At 42.7% G+C, this 23,971-nt stretch overlaps 2 protein-coding genes across 2 annotated transcripts; both read left to right on the top strand.

Moving 5' to 3' along the window:
• Positions 1 to 924: 924 nt before the first annotated feature.
• On the top strand, positions 925 to 17,839 carry LOC137359246 (scavenger receptor cysteine-rich type 1 protein M130-like). The gene is made up of 5 exons (XM_068025305.1): positions 925 to 1,186; positions 10,120 to 10,434; positions 12,764 to 13,078; positions 17,353 to 17,485; positions 17,701 to 17,839. The coding sequence occupies exons 1-5, from the start codon at positions 1,081 to 1,083 to the stop codon at positions 17,837 to 17,839; spliced, it is 1,008 nt and encodes a 335-aa protein (XP_067881406.1). The 5' UTR covers positions 925 to 1,080.
• A 1,095-nt stretch (positions 17,840 to 18,934) lies between these two features.
• Positions 18,935 to 22,325, top strand: LOC137359244 (deleted in malignant brain tumors 1 protein-like). Its single transcript, XM_068025303.1, has 4 exons — positions 18,935 to 19,115; positions 19,199 to 19,279; positions 19,368 to 19,604; positions 22,315 to 22,325. Exons 1-4 carry the CDS (start codon positions 19,013 to 19,015, stop codon positions 22,323 to 22,325), a joined length of 432 nt encoding a protein of 143 aa, XP_067881404.1. The 5' UTR covers positions 18,935 to 19,012.
• Positions 22,326 to 23,971: the final 1,646 nt, after the last annotated feature.

Raw genomic sequence — 23,971 nt, 5'->3', positions numbered from 1 at the left:
AGTGCTCTAAAACTAGCGACAACTCTAGCCAAGCTGATCCACTACAGTTACAGCAGTTGCAGCACCAGGATTCAACTGACATGGTGTAAAGTTTCTCAGTTACACACTGCCGAGAAAAGTAGGGAAACACTGACTCGTTAGCACCCAATCAACCTACTGCCAATCAACAGCAAATCTTTCCTTGTGCTGGGTGTGACTCCCCTTTCAACATATCTCTCATAAATAAACAACAATCTTTTTTTCTGTATTTTCTAGAGCTTTGTTAACGTGTATTGCTATTTTATTGATTTGTATATCTGTACCCCTGAGTCCCATTGCTCCTCGACACAATTCAGATGATCATTGTCCAAGGAATATGGGTTCTCAGTCTTCCTACCCAAATGAGTAAGTGTACATTTATCTGCATTAAAATTCATTTACAATTTCGTTAACGTAAAGTATTTTTCTCACTATCTGCCTTTGTATTAACTATTGCTCCACGTCGATGTCATTAGTGAATGTTACAATTGCACTTCCTTTTTCTGAGTCGGAATCATTTATCTTAAATATGAACAACTGTACTCCTAACACCAGTTCTTGTCACACAATACTTCTTGCCCAGTTTTAACTGCTGATACAGTGCATGTTTCTCAGTTACTGTGACGGCGACTGGGGAAGTTATAAATAAATAAAGGAACATTTTAAACATGATAGTTCTGGCACATTATAAGCAGCAGTGATGCAGGAACTCCAGCATAATCAGTTTTGAACAGAATCTGGGAACGACTGTTACCAGATCTGTGATTAATCAGATGCGTATTGAAATATAAATATTTGTATTATTGTGATTATTAATGTATTACGCTAATTATGATATAATATGCTTATTAAGATCACAGATATCCTCGACTAACATCCGGAGACTCTCCATGCTCAGGCAGACTGGAGATCCAGTACGGTGAAAACTGGGGAACAGTGTGTGACCTTGACTGGGATTTGAAAGACGCCAATGTGGTCTGTGGTCAGCTTCAGTGTGGAGTCGCCGTGTCTGTGCCAAGGTATGCCCATTTTGGAGAGGGCACTGGCCTGGTACGGACTGATATGTTTGAATGCACTGGAAACGAGACCAGTTTATTGGACTGCCGTCTTTTTCAAGGAACTCAGCAGGAGTGCAGCCATAGGAACGATGCCAGTGTGATCTGTTCTGGTGAGTACAGACTTACTGAAAAGCAGACAACTTCCTGCTTAATATTTGGAAAACTGAGAAAGGTGGAATTCCCATGTTTCTGACTGAAATGTTCACATATAAACTACTCATTATAGTTTACTATCACTGCTATAGGTTTGGTGTCACGTGGTACAAAATACCCGCAATTACTGGTAAACAAGATGGTTCGAAATCTTAACATTTATTCTGCAAGAAGCAGAATTTTCACAAGTTTGTTTACCACTGCACCGAATGTATATTTAGAATTGAATATTGGCTGCAACAGTTGGGAGTTGACTAAATGAATATGCATTGGCCTATTTCGATACTTTAATTTGAACACCACGAATGATCCGCCATTACAATAGCCTTCCGACCCTCCCTGACCACGTTCTTATTCTTATCATACAGCACTGAAACAGGCCCTTTGGTCCACCGAGTCTTTTCCGACCAGCAACCACCTATTTACACTAATTCTACATTACCTTCCATTCTCCGACCACCTACCTACAATTTACAATGGCCAGCTGACTTTCGACCTGCACGTCTTTCACTGTGGGAAGAAACCAAAGCACGCGGCAGAAGCCCACGCATTCACAGGGAGAACGTGCAAACTCTGCACAGGCAATACCCACGACTGAACCCGGGTCACTGGAGCTGTGAGGCTAACCGCTGCTCCACTGTACCCACGTTAACACTTACTGAACGGCAGGATATAAAAGAACGGATGTACTCTAGCACTGCTCAGTGCAATCAGGCCAGAAGTGAAAGATTACCAAGTTATTTCATAGAATGTTTGCATTTTACCCGCTAAATATGATAGGATTAGACACATATCCACATGATCAGTACAGAGCTTTCAGCTTCTCTCGCCTGTTCGATCATTCAATTAGATCCTACCTGATATGTTCTTCAAGTCTCATTACCTGGCTTTGAACCGGATTCCTTGATACACCGAGCTAACAAAAATCTATCAATATTAGTCTTGAAAAGTTAGATTGGATGTAACACCCACAGCTCTTTACTTTGGAAGTTGTTGGGGAATGTTCCAGATTTCCACTACTTTTATCGAAAAATGTGTTTCCTAATTGTTCTTTGAGGCCCAACTATCTTCTGGTGCGAGGTAAGTTACCTTTCCACCATCAAAATGTCAGATGTTGGGCTTTTTGCTGATGATTGCATGGTCTTTAGTTCCATTCATAATTCTTCTGATAAAGAAGCAGTTCGTGCTCACTTACATCAAGATCAGGACATTATTTAGACTTGGGCTGGAAGGTAGAAAGTAACACATTCACCACCTCCCTGTCAGGCACCGACTGTCTCCAACAAGAGAGAGAATAACACTTCCCCGAGCTATTATAATCAGTGAATTCACTGCCACCATCAAATCCTGCTGGGTGTCGACATTGACAAGAAACTACACAATAATGCAGTGGCGAATAGAGCAGGTCAGATGATATCGGCATTCTGTAGCAAGTAGCTCACCTGCAGAATTCCCAAAGACTTTCCAGCAGCTGGAGGACATAGGCTGGGAATCTGAAAAGACAAGTCTCTTCCAAATTTCAGGGAACCTAGCCACAGTTTGTGTAATCCTTCTTCATAATGAGGGGAGGCAGTGGCGTGGTGCTCATGTTACTGGACTAGCAATCCAGAGCCCCAGGCTATTTCTGGGGATGTTGGTTGAATTCCCACCATCGCAGCTAGTGGAATTTAAATGCAGTTAATACATCTGGAATTGAAACCTCGTCTCAGTAATGGTGACCATGAAACCATTGTCGAATGTTATTAAAAAAAATCTTGTTCAGTCATATCCTCAGGGGTGATGAAATCTGCCATTGTTACCTGGTCTGGTCTACATGTGACCAGAGACCCACAGCAATGCTATTGATTCTTAACTGTCCTCTTACATAGCCTAACAAATCACCCAGTTGTGAAAGGTAACGAGGCATGAACAACGAATGCTGGCCTTGCCTGCGACACCCACATCTTATGAATGAATAAAAAACAAACATTTGCAGCCAAGGAATCATTCTAGCATCTCTGATGCTGCACACTCTTCCTGGTCAACATATCCTTCGCAACGCAGATTGCCCATAGCTTAACATTACACCAGATGGGGCCTGACCAGTTTTTTTTTAGCTGCAGCATCATTTCTAGCCCTTGTATTTCATTCCTCTAGATATAAAGCCCACTATTCCATTGGCTGTTTTGATTTCCGTTCCTGTACTTGCCCATGACCCTGAAGTCTCTTTTCCCTGTGTTGCGTCTGGATTTTCACCATTTAGAAAGTACTGTAATCTTTTTAAGTCCAATTTGGACACCTCACACTCACCAATATTGAAATAGTTTTACACAGTCACTGAATCCTTTGTTTGCAAAGTTATGCTTAAAATATACATGATTGCAAAATGGCTGATGGTTTCTTTCAATGGCAATATTGAGTATCAGAATTAGAACATTACAGCGCAGTACAGGCCCTTCGGCCCTCGATGTTGCGCCGACCTGTGAAACCATCTGATCTACAGTATTCCATTTTCATCCATATGTCTATCCAATGACCAGTTAAATGCCCTTAAAGTTGGCGAGTCTACTACTGTTGCAGGCAGGGCGTTCCACGCCCCTACTTCTCTCTGAGTAAAGAAACTACCTCTGACATCTGTCCTATATCTATCACCCCTCAACTTAAAGCTATGTCCCCTCGTGTTTGCCATCACCATCCGAGGAAAAAGACTCTCACTATCCACCCTATCTAACCCTCTGATTATCTTATATGTCTCTATTAAGTCACCTCTCCTCCTCCTTCTCTCCAACGAAATCAACCTCAAGTCCCTCAGCCTTTCCTCGTAAGGCCTTCCCTCCATACCAGGCAACATCCTAGTAAATCTCCTCTGCACCTTTTCCAAAGCTTCCACATCCTTCCGATAACGCAGTGACCAGAACTGCACGCAATACTCCAGGTGCGGCCTCACCAGAGTTTTGTTCAGCTGCAGCATGACCTCGTGGCTCCGAAACTCGATCCCGCTACGAATAAAAGCTAACACACCATATGCCTTCTGAACAGCCCTATTAACCTGGGTAGCAACTTTCAGGGATTGATGAACCTGGACACCAAGATCTCTCTGCTCATCTACACTGCCAAGAATCTTCCCATTAGCCCAATACTCTGCATTCCTGTTACTCCTTCCAAAGTGAACCACCTCACACTTCTCCGCATTAAACTCCATTTGCCATCTCTCAGCCCAGCTCTGTAGCCTATCTATGTCCCTCTGTACCCGACAACATCCTTCGGCACTATCCACAACTCCACCGACCTTCGTGTCATCCGCAAATTTACTAACCCACCCTTCTACACCCTCATCCAGGTCATTTATAAAAATGACAAACAGCAGTGGCCCCAAAACAGATCCTTGCGGTACACCACTAGTAACTAAACTCCAGGATGAACATTTGCCATCAACCACCACCCTCTGTCTTCTTTCAGCTAGTCAATTTCTGATCCAAAGCTCTAAATCACCTTCAACCCCATACTTCCGTATTTTCTGCAATAGCCTACCGTGGGAACCTTATCAAAGGCCTTACTGAAATCCATATACACCACTTCCACGGCTTTACCCTCATCCACCTGTTTGGTCACCTTCTCGAAAAACTCAATAAGGTTTGTGAGGCACAACCTACCCTTCACAAAACCGTGCTGACTATCACAAATGAACTTATTCTTTTCAAGATGATAATAAATCCCATCTCTCATAATCTTTTCCAACAGTTTACCCACAATTGAGTATGTCAATTATATGTGGCTTTCTATCCAGTCATCTAAATCATTAATAAATATGGTGAATAGTTGAGGTTCCTGTGGGACGGCGCCATCACATCCTACCAGTTAGATGATCTGCCTATTATCCCTGCTGTCTATCTCCTGCCACTAAACTAACGTCCTAAGTAGGTCAATAATTTTCCCTACATTCTAAAAGCTTCAACTTTAGCCAACAATCAGTTACGAGGGATTTTGTTGAGTGATTTCTGGAAGTTCATCTGAATAACATCCATTGAGGTTCCCCTGTCCTCTACTTTAGTTTCCTACCCAAAATATTTGATCAGGTTCATCAAGCATGATCTACCTTTTTCAAATCCACGATGGCTCTCTCTGATCAGCTATAACTTTTCAAGGTGATCAGACACCCCATCTTTAAATGTAATGTACACTCTAGTAATTTCCTGACAACTGCTGTTAGGCGAACCAATCTATAATTCCCTCGGTTCACTCGCTAACCTTCTTTCAATAGCAGTGTGACAATTGCAATTTTCGAATTACTGATCCAGCAGTTTGCTCTCAATCATTAACAAAGTGATGGAAGGTGTTGTTTACAGCGCTATCAAGCAGTACTTCCCAATAAACTACTCACTGATGCTCAGTTTGAATTTGTTCGGACCACTCAGCTTCAGACCTCACACATCACACCCTTTGTACAAACATGGATGATTTAGCTGTATTCCAGATGAGAGTGACTGCCCTCAATGTCAGGGCAGCATTTGGCCGACTGCGGCAACAAAGAACCTTAATAAAAGTTGTGTCCATGTAAATACTGATGCAAAGTAATTGTGTATAATTCCTGCCATTTCCTTATTTTCATTTATAATATCACAACTGTCATCGTAATGAGACCACATTGCTTTTAATGACAATATATTTTTGAAGTTATTGTAAACGTTTTGTATCTCTTGCGATCTATTTTGTCATCCTTTGCTATTCTTTGTATCTCTGCCATTCATGAAGATCTGTGCATTTTTTTTGCATTTTTGCATGTTTTTGCTCTCTTTTATATTATGATGTTATTGTGTCGTGCACGCCAGTCCATAATAGATGAGGTTGAGTTTGGAATTGGACCATTCAATGCGGTGGTCATTGAGTTGAGCTTCTTTGATGGCAGGCTTGTGCCGTTCATTGCGTCAGGGAAGCTATGGAGATCGATAAACTCAAGACCTTCCCCCTAACCGTGGCCTGTTCCTCGGTGAATATCAGGGTTTCCCTCCTCGAGAAACGCACAAGCACCTGCTGTGCAGCCAACATACCACGACCAGAACAGCAGCATGGATTGACTTGCCACGATGCACAATAACTGATGAATCAGCAGCAAGAATAATGGCATATACTGACCTCTCATGGAATATAATTAACTGACCAATAACAGCCAGAACAATAACATGTAATAACCTAACAGTAGTCAGATCCTGCCCACATTCCCGTTCTGCACTACATATAAATAGACAGCTTCCACCAATTACAATTATTTCTCCAGACAATGGGCAGAGTACATGGCCCAAAACGTCATGGTCTGTCAGTATTTCTAACAACTGCTTTTTCAAGAAAGCAACTGCTGTTTTCAGAGCAAAGGCACGTGATGTAAAACCGTAAAATGGTCTGACTCAAATGTTGCATATTTTAGTTTTCTATTTCCCTGTCGCACCTAGATATGCTACATTTACAACTGTGCTCTGCCCCCTCACCCCGGCCCCACCAGCCTCCCCTCACCCATTTACTAGTTTAAGTTTCCTGTAACAACCCTATTTATCCTTTATTCTGGGACCCTGATCCCAACCCGATTCAGGTGCTGCTCATTCCAACAGAATAATTCTTTAATATCCCAGTACAGGTGCCAGCGTCCCATGGAGTGTATCACCGCTTTCCAACATCGTAATCTTCAAGCACGTGTTCATCTCCTTAATCGTTTATTTTTCCTATGCCAATGTGCAAGCAGCTTGTATAGAAATCCAGAGATTATAATCCTTGAGATCTTCTTTTATATTTCAGCTCCTGGTACTCTCCGAAAAGAACCTCTTGCCTACTCTTCGCTATGTTGTTTATCCCTACATGGTCCACAACGACTGGATATTTCCCCTCCATTCTTGCAATCTGATTTGAGATATCCCTCACTTCGCACAAGTTGGGAAAATACTGTGTGGAACTCTTAATGCCCTAATTATTGAATCACTTAAAAGTATCACATTATGCTCCACTCCTCCTCCTTTTGAACAGCTTCCTATTCGAAGGTATCCCGGTCAACATTCTGGCTGTCCTTCTGACAGTCTTCATCCTTATCCTCACAAATAGACAGTACTTTGTTCCTGTTCACTTCTGTATATCCTCGTTCTCCATTACATCTGGATTTCCATTACTGAGCACTATAAGCTGCAACAACCTCATTCTGATCCTGCAGCTCTCTACAAGGTGTGACTGAAATCTGCAGCAAACTGTCAAATACTCTTCTTGCTGCCATATGTGTTGGCGTTTCTCCAATTCCCACAACAGCTCTGTGATCCCGAGCCAGAGAGTTTCCAGGTGGCGATATCTACGACAGACAAGTTCCCTCGGGACAGTTCCATTATCTACACATTCCAATATCGAGAAAAACCTGCTCTGCCAGAACTTAGTCTGTCTTTATTTTAGAGGTCAAATTATTAGTAGATGCATTTTAGCTTTAACACTATTTTACTGGTCAGCTAACGCCGAAACACTAAGCACTCATCAATTAACTTAATACTTATTTACAACTTACCCACGTCCTCTCACACTCTGACCTGACAATTGCTTCACTTAGTGAGATTTTCCCTCGATTTGCCTGGTGTTTGCCTCTCAGCCCCTTCCAATGGGTTCTGCTACTGCTGGCTGTGGCGCTGTTTTAAACCGGTGGCTCCAGTCACTGACTTCAGTTTAACAGACAAAACAGAACACATCCATCCGAACGCTCACCCTCTACTACCTAGAAGGACGAGGATAACAGATGCATGGGAACACCATCTGCATGTTCTCCTCCGTAGCACACACCATCCTGATTTGGAACTATATAACTGGTCTTTCACTGTCGCTGGGTCAAATCCAGGAACTCCCTTCCTCACAGCAATGTGAGTGCACTGAAAGCGCATGCACTGCAGTGGTACAAGAAGGCGGCTCACCACCGTCTTTGCAAGGGCAGTTCGGGATTGGTAATAAATGCTGTCCTCGCCCGAAATTCCCACCCCCTGTGAAAGAATAAAAAATACCTCCTTTTCCCCCTCTGCACCGAATTCTTACTCTTAGCAAACTCTAACTTCCCACTATGTTCATAATGTATTCAGTTAACATTGCAATCTGTGGTTACATTCTGCCTTACTAGAAGTCTAAAAATAGAATCATAGAAAATAGGAGTAGGAGTAGGCCAGACAGCCCTTTCGAGCCTGCTCCGCCATTCAAAAAAAGTCATGGCCTATCATCTAATTCAGTACTCTGTTACCGTTTATCCCCATATCGCTTGATTCCTTTGGCATTAAGAAAGCTATCTATCTCCTTCTTGAATATATTTAGAGATCTGGCCTCCACTGCCTTCTGTGGTAGAGAATTCCGCAGGTTCACCACCTTCTGAGTGAAGACAGTTCTCCTCATCTCGTTTCTAAATGGCATACTCCATGTCCTGAGACAGTGACCCGTGGTTTTGGACTCTCCAGCCATCGGGAACGTCCTCGCTCCATCTAGCCTGTCTAGTACTGTTCGAGTTTTATAGGTTTCTCTGAGATCCTCTCTCATTCTTCTAAACTCTAGTGAATATAGTCCGAGTCGATCCGATCTCTCTTCATACGTGAATCCAGCCATCCCAGGAATTAGCCTTGTAAATCTACTTTGCACACTCTTCATGACAAGGGCATCCTTCCTCAGATAAGGAGACCAAAACTGCACACAATACTCCAGGTGTGGTCTCACCAAAGCTCTGTATAGGTGCAGTAACATCTTGCTCCTTTATTCAAATCGTCTTGCAATGACGTCCAATATTATATGCTTTTAGAGGTACATTCGAGATGCAACAGTTTAGACAGTTTCCAGCTGACAGTAATTACCCGAGTTCGCACAATCACAGCTGATTGACAGCTTACTGCGAACCTGACTTGCCCTGTTCACTGCGAACAATGAACTGCCTTGCAGTTTGTTTTTTAATTCCAAGCGAATTGCTAAATGTTACGGCTAGATTTCAGTCTTAGCCACTAATTACCAAATTCCAAACTTCCCACTCTGCTTCCAACACATGCAGTTAAAGGTACACTCTATGCTTGCACACTTTGCCTTAACTCTACCTTACTGCATTGCAGAAGAACATTCCCCATGCAGGCAATTGCAGTTCAAGAGGACAGTCCTGACACCGGTTTCAAGGGCAAATAGAGTTGAGCAATAACTGCCACCTCTGCCAGAGATGTCCACATCCGCATAAAGAAAAGCAGCTCCTAAATGGGCTTGTTTTGTATTTGTTCTCCAGATCTTCTATAGCTCATCTATCAAACCCCTTAACCATTTTAAACACATCAACCAGATAAGCTGTAATCCTTCCAAACCAAATCTACTACAAACAAAGGTTATGCAACTTGTCTTCATAATGTAACTCTTTAAGCATTGTTGCCATTCTGGTGACACTGTTCTGAACAACCTCCAAAGCCAATGGTTTTGTGAAGTGCAGTGCCCAAACGTGACAACAGAGACAACAGAAACATCACATCCTTCATCGTTTACATTCCAAAATCCATGAGATAAAGACCAACAATCGATTAGCGTTTGCAAGAAGAGCTGTTAATTTTTGAGTGTTCAGCCAACTTCTTAAAGAGGTCCTGTAGTAATTATTGTGATGAAAGTGCACAGACCTGAAACATAACTCTCTTGCTCTCTCCACAGATGCTGCTAGCCCTGCTCAGTATTTCCAATATTTTCTGTTTTATTTCAGATTTCCAACATCTGCAGTATTTTGCTTTTGTGTTGCTGTGGTAATTCGAATTGTTTTTTGATAGATAATTTGTATAAAGTATGGAGAGATAATCGTGTACATAAGATTCAACTTTTATACCCATTTTCTATTTTGCTGTTTCTATGCAGAGGATGATTTATAAATTATTTGGATTTGGATTGGTTTCCAATACAGGGAAAAATGGACCTCGATTGGTTGATGGGACGAACAGATGCTCTGGCCGTGTGGAGGTGCTGCACGGAGACCAGTGGGGGACGCTGTGTGACATGTACTTTGATCTAGAAGACGCCAACGTGGTCTGTGAGCACTTGCAGTGTGGGACAGTAACCTCAATCCCGGGAGGAGCTCACTTTGGGAAGGGAGCCGGTCCAGTGTGGAAGGAAAGGTACAGGTGTCGGCGGAAGGAGACACGATTGTGGGATTGTCCTGTTTCATCCTGGGAACAGTTTAGCTGCTCCCATGAAAATGATGCCAGTGTCATCTGTACGGGTGAGTCATCTCAGTCAATTGAACTGAAATACACCAACTGTTCTGCTGTCAAGCATCATTAACTATTTCCACAGGTCGCTGATTCACTAGTTTTGCTGATCCCATGCTTCCTTCGACACTAAGATTCTGAGATGTGTTTGTCGGTTTATTGGTCTGAATTAAATTACAAATTAATCAAAGAGCTTCACTCTAGTAAACATTGAATACATACAATGTCTCGTGATTAGTACTTATCGCTCATATAATATCTCTTTTGTGGTAAATCTAGGGCATTGCTCAAGGGCTATAGAATCAGCAATTTGCTCCCAGGACCACTGCCATAGAATGGAAATGTTGCTCGAGCATTGAAACTGTTATCAATGTTGGCCGTTCAAATATGAATTATCATGGAATTCTCTGCAAAGATCAGCTGTACAATAGAAAAAACTGTGAACTTGTTTCCAGCTAAATAACATGAGATAAATTTTAATTTCCATTACATTAAGGGCAATAAAATGATCGTGAGTGAAGTAACTCGTTATTTCACCAATATGCCATGCCTTTGATTAGTTCACAAACTTGATGTAAATTACAATTCTCCCAGTTATCCCTCAACCAGCGCCCTCTCATAACAGATTATCTGCTCAGTTAACTGATAGCTGTACGTGGGACATTGCTCAACGCACATTGCTCCCACTTTTCACAATTTAAAATATAGGTAATAAAAACAGTAAGTGCTGAAAATACTCAGAAGTTCTGGCAGCATCTACGGTGAAAGAAACAGAATCAACCTTACAGTTTGCTGATCTTTCATCAGAAGTTAGAGATTTAACAGTTTTTAAAGAAAGGGGAAAGCAAGGAAATAACGAAAGGAACAATCTGTGATATGGTGGAAGGCAGGAAGAATTAAATGATAAATGGGACAATGCAAGGCAGAAAGAGGTAGGAATGGGCCAAGTGAAAAACACATTTCGAGAGAAGCTGCAAATTGGAAGGCAAGACATCGTTCCAAAAAGGGGAGGGAATCTTTCCTGAAATTGCTGAATTCAGTGTTCATTCCTAAAGCCTGTAAAGAGTCTAGTGGAAAGAGGAAGTGCTGTTTCTCAAACTTATGTTAATCTTCATTGGAACTGTGTCGGAGAAAGAGGAGAGAGATGTCAGAGTGGGAGCGGAATAAATAATGAAAAGGACAGGCAACTGGAAGCTAAAGGTAAAGCTTGCAGACTGAACAAAGGTGTTGTGCAAAGTAAGCACTCAATTATGTTTGGTGTCCCAATGTAAAGGAGACGGTATCATGATCAGTCAATGCAGTGAATACAGTATACTAAAGAGAAAGCAGTACAAGAAAATCGCTGTTTCACTTGGAAGCAGTATTTGGCGGCTTGGATGGTGAGAAAGGTGTAGGTAACAGGGCAGTGGTTGCACCTCCAGCGCATTCATGGGAAGGTCCTGGGGGAAGGGGAACTGAGAATGATTGAAGAGTGAATCAGGGTGCCACAGAGCGAATGGTCCCTTCAGAATGTTAAACGTGGAGGGAAGGGGAAGATGTGATTTGTAGTGGCACCACATTAAAGGTGGTGAAAATGGTGGAAGATGATCTGTTGAATATGGAAGCTGATGGAGTGGAAGATGAGGAGAATCAGAATCCTATCATTGTTCCGGGAGGGGGAAAGGGTGAAAGCAGACGTTTGGGGAATGGAATGGACGTGCTTGAGGGCCCTGTCAACTATGGTGGGTGGATGAGGAGGTGAGGAGAGTCCTCGGTTGAGGAAAAAGGAATACATATCTGGAACCACTGGTATGGAAGTTTGCATCACCAGACATTGCAGATGGAGCAAGTGAAAAAATGTGATAGAGTCATTCGAAGAACTGGGGTGTGAGGAAGCATAGACAAGGTAACTGTGAGAGTCCCTGGGTTTACTCTTTATATTAGTTATTAACCTATCCCCAGAATCAGAGACAGAGATGTTGAGGAAGAGAATGGAAGAGTTGAAGATGGACCATGTGAATATAAGGAGGATAAATTGGAAGAAAAGTTGATGATATTTTCAAGTACAGGGCGAGAGCTGGAATATCAGTGCATGTGGACAGGAGGACGACCTTCAGTCCCTCGGCTATCACCGACAGTTCATTTTACCCTCTGTCCCCAGTTCAGCAACCGTAAGCTACTCGGTCCGTCTCTAAAATGTATTTACAGAGAAAAGGTAATGGTGAAAATGATCTTTCAACAAGCCTTCTGAACAATGATGACAGGAATAGTAAACATTAATATTAATGACTTTTCGGGTGGCAGTAAATTCTGAGATATTTTGCTTCAGTTTCACCATTCTCAATGTGTTTCATGTTGTAGATGAAAATTGGTCACTAAGACTGACTAACGGGGGAAGCTGGTGTGATGGGCGAGTGGAGATTTACCACAATGGCAGCTGGGGGAGATTGCAGGATAGACACTGGACCCTGAATGATGCCAACGTAGTCTGTACACAGCTGGGTTGTGGTGAAGCGACAGCCGCTTACAACGAGTCAAAGGACGGAGAGAGTGAAGGACCCGTCTGGGTGAATGATGTCCAGTGTGAAGGAAACGAATTGCAGCTCCAGAACTGCAGCTTATTCACATTGAATTCGTCTCTCACTGACAGTATGGATGTTGGGGTCCTGTGTTCAGGTAAGCAAATTCTTCACTGCTTTTACAAAAACATAAAAGTGAAATGTCTAATCTGCTGAGAAAAGTGATAATATCGGTTACTTGTTCCTGTGTTTCTCAAACCAGTAATTTCACTCGAGGAGAGTGGGAGAGGATGGTGGGCGGTCGGGGAGCTGGGGTGGTGTACAGAGAGAGAGGACACGGACACAATTAAACAGCAAGAACGTTTGTATTACAGAAATTTCAATTAACACATACATCACAAGGGGTTTAACAGGAATGTAAACGGAGAGAAAACTGACACAGAGCCAAACAAAGAGATGATGGCGTGGGTGACGAAATTCTTAGTCAGATGGTTGGATTTGAAGAGCTGGAGACACGGAAATATTTCTGGTGGAAATTCAGATCTGGGGGTTAGATGGTTAAAGGCAAAACTGAAAGTTGTGGGCAATTGAAGTGGGTGAAGTACAAGAAGCTGTATTCAGAAAAAAGCAGAGCTCCTGAAATGATTCAGGCTGGAGACGGTTATACTGATGTAGGGGGAGAGCATGAAGGTGTCTGAACAGGAAGATCATATTTGGAAACTCTAGGTATTGATCGCAGGGAAACCAATAGATCGTCGTGTGCCATGGCGTTCCTGAGAGGGGCTTCATGTCGGGCAGGCAACAAAACTTTGGATAAGCTGATGTTTCTGGAGGATGCAAGATGGGTGATCGCCCAGGAGAACATTGAAATATTCGATTCTGCAGGCAACAAAGCATGGGTGAGCATTTCAGCAGCAGATGGGCTGAGGCAGGAAGGGAGGTGAATGATGATAGAGGTGAAAGATAACGGCCTTATGATAAAGAGAATACGGAATTGGAATCTCAGCTGTGGTATCACATCCGGCGCCAAGCTTGCAATCAGTTCTACTGCATAGTATATAAGTGGAGGTAGCTGTGTGGGAGTTGGTCTGGTGCAAGTTTCATTAGGTTGTGTATAAAAGTAGACAGATGTTTTGGACTAGACACTTTAAAGTTTCATTGTGTAGCATGTTAATGCAGGCATGTGTTCTGGGGATGTTGCATTATGCAGAGTGTAGTTTAGTTTTGTTTAGTTTAGAGATACAACACTGAAACAGGCCCTTCGGCCCACCGAGTCTGTGCCGACCATCAACCACCCATTTATACTAATCGTGCACTCATCCCATATTCCTACCACATCCCCATCTGTCCCTATATTTCCCGACCACCGCTAGGGGCAATTTATAATGGCCAATTTACCTAACAACCTGCAAGTCTTTTGGCTTGAGTGTGGGCAGATGTTTTCGGGTTGTTCCAATGAACATTTATTTGCATACGACATGTGGAACTTACAACATATGAGATCGTTAATGATTCAGATTTGATACCGATTGGTTACAGGAAGCATTTTCTTCGGACACTGCGGAAATCAATACATCCAGCGTTTCACGTCAGAAGTTTACAGTGCTGAATGGTTATTACACACTCAGTCACTGGACAGAGTCGAGTATGTCATCTTGTTCTTCAGTTAGGTAGATGTTAAGCTCGACCCAACATTTATGCCCACCTACAGAAGCCATGTGTCTTCTCCTTGTCTTCTACTTCTGTATCTGATGGGTCACATTGCTGATGTTTACTCTCCAAAGTGCCTGACGCAATTAGTCCAATCATTTTTGTCCAGTCCAGATTAAATACTGGTTTCTGTTTAGCCAGGAGGTCTACACATCTGGCGTCCAATTGCCTGTAGGTGCTTCCTGATCCTGTCCAACATTTTGCAGACAGATCCTGTTTTCTGCCCTCTTTGGTCCGGTCCAACAGTCATATATTGATAGAATTAGTCGTTTAGTTCATTGAATCTTTGCAGACAATAGCAATTGCTAATGTGCCTCACAAGTTTCGTTTGCTCATTTAACATAATTGCAGCAGTCTGTCTGGACAGACAAGTCTGCATATTCTCTGGTCAGACATGCGGTTTATGTCTCTAAAATTGCTCAAATATATTCCTTGTCAAAGACAGAGTCCCATCCTTACAAAGGTAAGTGATTCTCTTATGCTATTAATATTAAATTGATTTATGATAATGTAGTAATCAATACAACCCTAGAACGTAATTCTGCACGAAGATACTGCATATTACAAGGCTGATGTTTAAGGGCAGTACTTGTGGACCTTACATTCTCCAATATGAAGTGGAGTAGTAAAGTAATAATGAAGTAATAAATAGCGTGGATTAAACTGCTGGTCTTGCCAGTGACACCAACATTCCCTAAAATAATTAAAAAACAGAAAGGCACGGTGACATGTGGGGAACTATCTGGTAATATAATCCTGAATGGATCAATCACAAAAAGCATCATTGGGTCCTCCTCATCTTCACTAAAACCTCCCGTTTGACAAAGATTATCCAGGAAGGCAAAGAAAATGCACAGCAAATATTCTCCATCATAAATCTTCCTCCTGAACCACTCCCCTGCCTCATCCACCCTGAACTCCAAAAATAATTGAGAGGAGCTCATAGACTTTTTGTCACAAAGTTCAAAAACATCCGTTCAGTCACCTCCACTACTTCCTTTTCTTCCCCAACCCATCAGGCCTAACTTCCTATCAGTTCCCACCCCCATCCCATACGATCACCCTGAATTCACATTTCTTGTTTCTCTCCTAGAATCCTTCACTCTCACTCTGAACCTGTGCTGTTGATGGTATCCACATTTTGCTGGATACACCTTATTTCTATTAAACTACTGAACACAAACATTCCCTTCCTGGGTTCCATGTTATCTGGCAATATTAACGATTCTCTTTCTCTCTCTCTCTCTCTACATGTTGAGGCTCCTCTCCTTCAAATCAGCAGTCATCACACCTCTCCTCAGAAAGGAACCATTGACCACCTGTCCATGCAGGTTACTGCCCCAGCTCCAACTGTTCGTACCTCGCCAAAGTCCTTGAATGTGTTGTCGCCTCCCAAATCCATGCTCATCTTATATGAAGCTGCATGTTTCAATTCCGCAAATCAATTTTCTATTCACACCACAGGACGAAAACAAACGACATCCGAAGTGATTGTGACAAACATAAACGATTCCACCTCCTCTTTCTTGATTTGTCTCAAATTTTTATATGATTGATCATGAAATACTTCTCCAATTCCTCCCCATTAACACACGGCTGGGTGGGACTGCACTCAGCTGGTTCTAGTATTATCCATGCAGTCATGGTAAGAAAGTGGCCTGCAATGGCTTCATTCCCGCTCCTTCAAAGTCACCTATAGTGTCACCAAAGGATCGATCCTTTGACACTTCATTACTCATTTACATGCTGCCTTTCAGCGATATCCGCAAACAAAGCCACAGTTTCCACATGTATCTCACTGTATCCAACTCTACCTCACATTCAACACTCTTGAGCCCTCCAATGCCTGTACACTGTCAGAATTCCAGGCTGACATTCAGTACTGCATCAGCAGAAAATTCCTCCAACACTGTATTGAAAAGATAGAAACCATCAGTCCCCACCGCATGTTTCCTTGTCTCCAACTCCATTTCTCGCCATGCCAACTGTCTGTCACTCAGCCAGACAGCTTGGAATCTTGGTGTTAATCTTGCTGTCATTCCTGGTTTTAATTGTGCACCATTGGCGACCGTGCCTTTATTTGCGAAGGTCACATGCTCTAGAATTACATCCTTAAATCTCTCTGCCTTTCAACCTGTCTTTCTGTTTTAAGACGTTGCATAAAAACTAACTCTTTGACTTAGCTTTTGGTCATCTGACCTAATATATTTTTCGGTGCTCTGTGTTAAAATGTCTTTGATATCACTCCTGTATCGCGCCTTGGGATGTTTAATTACGTTAATGGCGCTAGATAAATGCAAGTCACTTGTAATTGAAGATGAGGGAAATAGCAGATGGCCGTAAATGGCTGACCAAGATAACAAATAAGGGTAACATACATGGATAAAGAACAGATACAGTTATATAACATGAGTATAAATTAACTGTTAATCGTGTGAGTGATTGCCTGTTTGACACCGTACACAGCATTCAAAACATAAAAGGTGAACTGGAGATCAGAACTTGTCAAAGCCAGATGTAATAGCATATCTGAAACATTGCCGTTCTTTACATTCTATGTAAGAAGTAAGTGTAAACAGATATTCTGTTGTATATTTTTTTTACCTGTCACCGGTGCATTTAACCTTCATTTTTTGTGCTGGTGATGATAAAATCAGTTGTATTGAGTGATGATGTGAATGTCTATTGAAAGTATAATCCTCATGTACTGTTATCCAACAGACCACGTGCAGTTAAGGCTGGCTGACGGTGGAAGCCCATGTACTGGCCGAGTGGAGCTTTATTACAATGGGACTTGGGGCTCAGTTTGTGATGATTCCTGGGATCTGGCGGACGCTGACGTGGTTTGCAAACAGCTGGGTTGTGGAAAGGCATTGGACCTGGCACTTCCTGCATCTTGTGGACCAGGCTCAGGGCCAGTTTGGTTGGATGAACTGAAGTGTTCCAGTAACGAATCATTTCTCTGGGAATGTCCCTCAGCATCGTGGGGTAACCACGACTGTTCTCATAAAGAAGATGTGAGGATCATGTGTTCAGGTAAAGGTGCTTCCATGTTCCCATTTTCCGTAGTGTTGTGCACGTGGTTTCACAGGGAAGATATTACTTCGAAATACATACATTGGACAGCACGGAATCTGGCCATTCGGACGAACTGGTCAAAGTGGTGTTTACGTTGCCTACGAGTATCGCCACACATCACTGCACCTAACCCTCTTTGCATATCCTCTAGCTTCTTTCTGCCTCATGTACCTGCATAGCTTTACCATAAAGGCATCAGTGCAAATCACCTCAGCAATTGCATGTGTTCGGAATTCAAAATTCAAACCACTCCCTAGGTAAAAAAAAAAAATTCTCCTGAATTTCTTATTAGATTTATTCGGGATTATCCTATATTTATGATCACTCGCTTCGGTCTCTGTCACTTCAGAAGTGATTAGTGCCTCTGTATCCCGAGGTCTCTTTGCTGATCTATATCATTTTCACTCTTATTTTGCAAGAAGTACGTGGCCTCTTTATTCTTCCTGTCAACACTGAGCACCTTAGGCTTATCTGTATTCAACTCATTTGGCAATTGTATGCCCATTCGGCCCGTTTATTAACGTCTTCCCGTATTTTGTCTCTGTCTTTCTTAGTGTTTACTATACCCCCAAATTGCTGTCATCTTAAAATTTGAAATTAAGTCTCCCTTGTCTAAATCCAAATCGTTCATGTAAATGTTGAGCAGCAGTGACCCCAGACCTGTGGAACACCACTTCCCACCTTCCGCCATTCTGGGTTACCACATTGTACCCGGACGGTGTGCTTTGGAGCTGGTTTCCTATCATTCTTCCACTGATCTCTTGACTTCACAGGCTCTGACCCCAGTCATGATCCTTGTCAGAGGCCTTCTGAAAAAAAAACATGCATATTACATCGACTGCATTATCCCTGTTATCTTTCTGTAACTTCTTCAAAGAATTCAATAACGTTGTTTGTCTTTCTGTTATGAAATCCGTGTTGATTATTCTTTATTACTTTATGGGCTGTCGGTGTTTTTCTATCGCTTTTCTGAAATAATTACTGGAAATCAGTAAACACAACCGGTGCAGCATGTGTTGAGCTGTGCAGTATGAACATACAACGAGTTATCAATCTAACTATCTGGATATTTCTTGTGTCATTGACAGAGCACAAAGAGCTGCGGCTGGTGAATGGGAAGCATCGCTGTGAGGGGAGAGTGGAAGTGTTCTACAATGGCACCTGGGGAACAGTGTGCTCGGATACACTTGATGGACCTGATGCAGAAGTGATCTGCAAACAGTTACAGTGCGGTCCCCTCAGTTCTATCGATTATTATGCTCAGTCATTTGGAGAAGGATCTGGACCCATTTGGCTTGATGGGATGGAATGTATTTCACACGAATCGTTCCTTTGGCAATGTCAAAAAGAACCGTGGGGTAAACACAACTGTGAACACAGGGAGGATGCTGGTGTTGTTTGTTCAGGTAACACAACAAACCTCTAAATGTGCGAGTGTCATTTCAAACATTGGTGTCTGATACAGTCAGCATGTTTCTCTTCTGAACAGAAGCAAAAGTAACTAAGGAGCAGCACCACAGATCAAAGGACTGCATTCGAGAATATGATTGCAAACGTGGGCTTTCACCAGGTGCTACTTCCTCTTTATTATACCAACTATCTGACATGTACTCCTTTCTTATACTACATCAATAATAACCATTGATTCTCTTTGCCAGATTCTGGACATTGGTTGCGCCTGTTTGGAGGTAACACCAACTGCTCCGGGAGAGTTGAGATATTGTGCAATAACAGCTGGGGCACGGTGTGTGATGACTCCTGGGATATGGCCGATGCCAATGTTGTCTGCAGACAGCTGGATTGTGGTCACGCTCTTTTGGCCCCAGGAGGAGCTACTTTTTCCCAGGGTGACGGTGTTATCTGGCTGGATGAGGTGAAATGCACTGGAAGCGAATCTTCTCTGGCCGACTGTCCTTCTTCATCGCCGGCTCAGTCTGACTGTGATCACAAGGAAGATGCCAGTGTGATTTGTTCCGGTGAGGATGACAGGGTTTGGAGAGTGGGGTTCGGGTTCATTGTTTTGTTAAATTGACTCACTAGTTCCGGAAATTAAGAACAGTATTTATCGTTTAAATGGAAAGTGCTGAAATTTCATCCTCCTGAACCTTTTGTACAATATACTCCACAGGGCTCGATGTGCCTCCAATTGCTGTCCCGTCCACATCTGCAGGTACTTACCATTATTAGTATCCTCGCCAGCGTTAGGGTTTGAATTAGTTGAATTGGTATTGTAGTCATTTTCTCAAGATGCTATGAGCACTTTCTCACTGACTGGAATATCTTTTCCTCACCGCATTTTTCAAATGGTCTGGTTGAAATTCAGCTAATTTCAGATTCTGGCTGTACCTGAACTGTCGTGTTCTCATCAGAAACATGGGGGCACTGTCTCTGTAATTTAGACTGGCTCACACTTCCCTCTGGTGCAATGTGCACCACACATATTGCGGAATGTTCAGCCTGACTCATCGCCCGGAAGCAGTGGATATAATTATTAACTCCCTTTTGTAAATATGTTATTGTGCAAGACGGACTGTGTATGTGTTAAACCTTTCTGTATTATTGTCATTAAGAACAGGGATATAAAACTACTTCCATCCTAGTTGCGGTCTGCTTCGGAGTTCTGCTAATCTGTGTGTTGATCTCACTGATGGTGGTTATACAGAAAAAGTCAATCAGAAGAGGTGAGGTTCATATCTTACCGCGGATCCAACGAAAGGTCCCAGATATTGTGTCATATGCATGCAAAACTCTCGTTCCTTGCAGATTTCTATGGACTGTCAAGTGGCCTTGTTAGAAACACATTTTTTTTTTGTTGCTGATTTTCTCCATTCAATGTGCTAAGGATTTAGTAAAATGTGACATTTAAAATGGAGAGTGATTTGAAGTGTCCACATTCACTGTGAGAGTTCAGCACATCATACATGAAATTCTGGAAGAATTTACTTATTGTAACAAAGGATCCGGAAGTTTACTTCAACTTTTTAAGCTGTGCATTCAACTATTTACTTGTCTGTTAATCTTCCTTCATCCATTGGTTATCAGTTCCAGCCTTTCAGATTCCGGCTCTGGGCATCCAATATCGAGCTGTCTAACCGTGTCTGACTGTTATTTTGACAGGTGATACTTGTCTAGGACCTTCTGTATTCACCAGCGGTGCTTCAACATTCCAAAACGACGCTTCCACTCATATTTCACCCATCCAAATCACTCCTGATTTATTATAAGGAATGGGACGCTTAATAAATGACACTTTTCATAATAATATAAAGTTCCTATAGAAATAGACCTCTCTCTCGAAAGAAAGATTCTATAGCTGGGACAGCATAGGCGCCGAGCACTGCCAAGGATCCGACCAGAACAGGCTCTGTAACAAGACAGTCCTAAAGCTGATAAGATCGAGCCTTGTAACCTCACTAGACTGGCAGTCGTTTACAAACGATCACAAGCAGGAGATCAGGTCATAGAGTAATAGATTAATAGAGTTATTCAGCACTGAAACAGTCCCTTCGGCTCAGCGTATCTCTGCCGGCCATCAGGCACCTACCTATTCTAATCCCATTTTCCAGTACTTGGCCCATGTTGTTGTATGCGATGGCATTTCAATTGTTCATCTAAATACTTCGGAAATGTTGTGAGGGTTCCTGCCTCTACCACCTCTTCAGGCAATGTGTTCTAGACTCCAACCATCCTCTGGGTGATACTTTTCCCCTCAAATCACCTCGATATATCCTTCCCCTTACCATAAAACGATGCCCCCTGGTTGCCGACCCCTGCACTAAGGGAAAAGTTTTCTTCCTATCTATCCTATCAATACCCTTCATAATTTTGTATACCTCAATCATATTCCCTCCTCAGCCTTCTCTGTTCTAAAGAAAGCAACCCCAGCCTTTCCAGTCTCGCTTCATAACTGAAATGCTCCTACCCAGGCAACATCCTGGTGAACCTCCTCTGCACCCTCTCCAGTGCAATCGCATCCTTCCGACTGTGCAGTTCCCAGAACTGTGCACAGTACTCCAGCTGTGGCCTAACTAGCGTTGTATGCTGCTCCATCATAACCTTTCTGCTCTTATATTATGTGCCTTGGCTAATAAAAGCAAGAATCCCATATTCTTTCCGAACCACCTTATCTTTCTATGCTGCTGCCTTCAGTGATCTATGGACAAGTACACCAAGGTCCCTCTGACTCTCTGTACTTCCTATGGTACTACCATCCATTGCATATTCCCTTGCCTTGTTACTCCACCTAAAATGCATCACCTCACCCTTCACAGGATTAAATTCAATTTGCTGCTCCCTTGCCCATCTTACCAGCCCATCTATATCGTCCTGTAATTTAAGGCTTTCTTCCTCACTATTTACGACACCACAAGTTTTTGCATCATCTGCAAACTTACTCCGCATACCTCCTATATTCAGGTTTAGATGATTAATGTTCACTACAAACAGCAAGGGTCCCAGCACCGATCCCCGTGGTACATCACTGGTCACAGGCTTGCACTCAATAAAACAACCCTCGACCATTACTCTTTGCTTCCTACCACTCAGTCAATTTTGGATCCAATTTGTCAAATTGCCCTGGATCCCATTGGCTCTTACCTTCAAAAGGGAAATATTGAGAGTTCAGGGCTAAAATGTTCCCACAGAGTTGAAGGGTTAGACGAACAATTCCAGGGATATTGTGGGTGTCAAGGGATATGGAGGATTGGATAAGGATCAAAAAGGAGGCTACTGGCAGATTCAGAGCGCTGAAAAACAGCGGACTCCCGAGAGGAGTACAGAAAGTATAGGGGGTACTTAAAAATTGAATTCGGAGAGCGAAGAGTGGGCATGCAATAACACTGGTGAGGAAGATCAAGGGAACGCCCAATGCAAGGGCAAGAGGATAACCAGGAAAAGAATGGGACTGATTAGGGATCAAAATGGCCGTCTGCAATGTGCAGGCAGAGGACGTAAATTCGGCTTTAATGGATTTCTTTTCATCTGTGTTCACCATGGAGACGGCCGATGGCGGTGTCGAGATCAGGGTTTGTGAAGTACTTAAATAAATTAGCATTGAAAGGCAGCAAGTGTTTGTTGTTTTAGCGGGCTTAAAATAGAAAAATCCCCAGGCCCAGATGAGATGTGACCTAGGCTGTTAAGTGAGGTAAGGGAAGATCCAGCAGGGGCTTTGACAGACATTTTCAAATCCTCGCTGGCCACAGGAGATGGACCAGAGGATTTAAGGACAGTGAATGTCGTACCATTATTCAAGAAGGGTAGCAGGGGTAAACCAGGTAATTACAGGCAGGTGAATCTAACGTCAGTGGAAGGGAAAATATTGAAACAATTTTGAGGAACCTGATTAATCTCCAATTGGAGAGGCAGGCATTAATCAGGGACAGTCAGCATGGCTTTGTTAGGGAGAGATCGCTTCTAACAAACTTGATTGAAATGTTTTCCTCAGTCAACACATTTGTCCTCAGTCTGCTGCAGGTGAACATAGGGATATGCAGTAAAATTGACACATAGACATTCACGAAAATACGCACAACAAAACTACTCCACATTCACTGTACCCGAATTTGTCCCTTTACTTTCTACGTCTCTGTGATTTGGATGTGTTCGCAGATAATTTACTGTTCAACGCTCGTGGGTTGCAACTAAACTTTCATCTTCCCACCCTCCATCTGACAGGTTCTGTCACTAGTGGCAAGGGTTCACCGGCTGGTTTATACCAAGCAATTTATGAAGAGATTGGGAATATTCCACCTGGCAAGGATTCCTATCAGATCCGGCGTTCAGGTCTGTGTTTTATATTTCATGCCGAATGTTCACAAGACAAATGTCACTTCCAAATAACTACCCCATGTTAATGGTCAGTTTACTGACTGAACACTGTCAGAAATCCGCTCGCTATCCCCAGGTGAAGGAGTCATATCACAGTGAGAATGTGTCTAGATCTGTGCGTATAGCAAGATTAGCAATGGGTTTGAGAAGATTTCCGCCCGTTGCTACTGCTTAAAGAACGTGATTTCTGTTTGTTTGTAACTATCATGTCATTTTATTCCATTTCAGCTAGACCATAAATAGTCACTGCTCTCAGGAGGAGACAGTCAAATTGACTCAGAGTTTATTTCTCTAAGTGACTGGATTTCTGGATCAGAAACACGCTTCCAACAGGAACTCCTGAACTGAAGTCGGTGGTTCCTGCAAAAACATATCCTAACACTTCGTATTCTGAAGTTTAACATTAATCTACAAATTCTGTTTCACAATACTGGGG

This window comes from Heterodontus francisci, unplaced genomic scaffold, assembly GCF_036365525.1.
Source record: "Heterodontus francisci isolate sHetFra1 unplaced genomic scaffold, sHetFra1.hap1 HAP1_SCAFFOLD_124, whole genome shotgun sequence".
NCBI lineage: Eukaryota > Metazoa > Chordata > Chondrichthyes > Heterodontiformes > Heterodontidae > Heterodontus > Heterodontus francisci.
The sequence above is the reverse complement of the archived record's forward strand: the minus strand, read 5'-3'. Positions and strand labels throughout refer to the sequence as shown.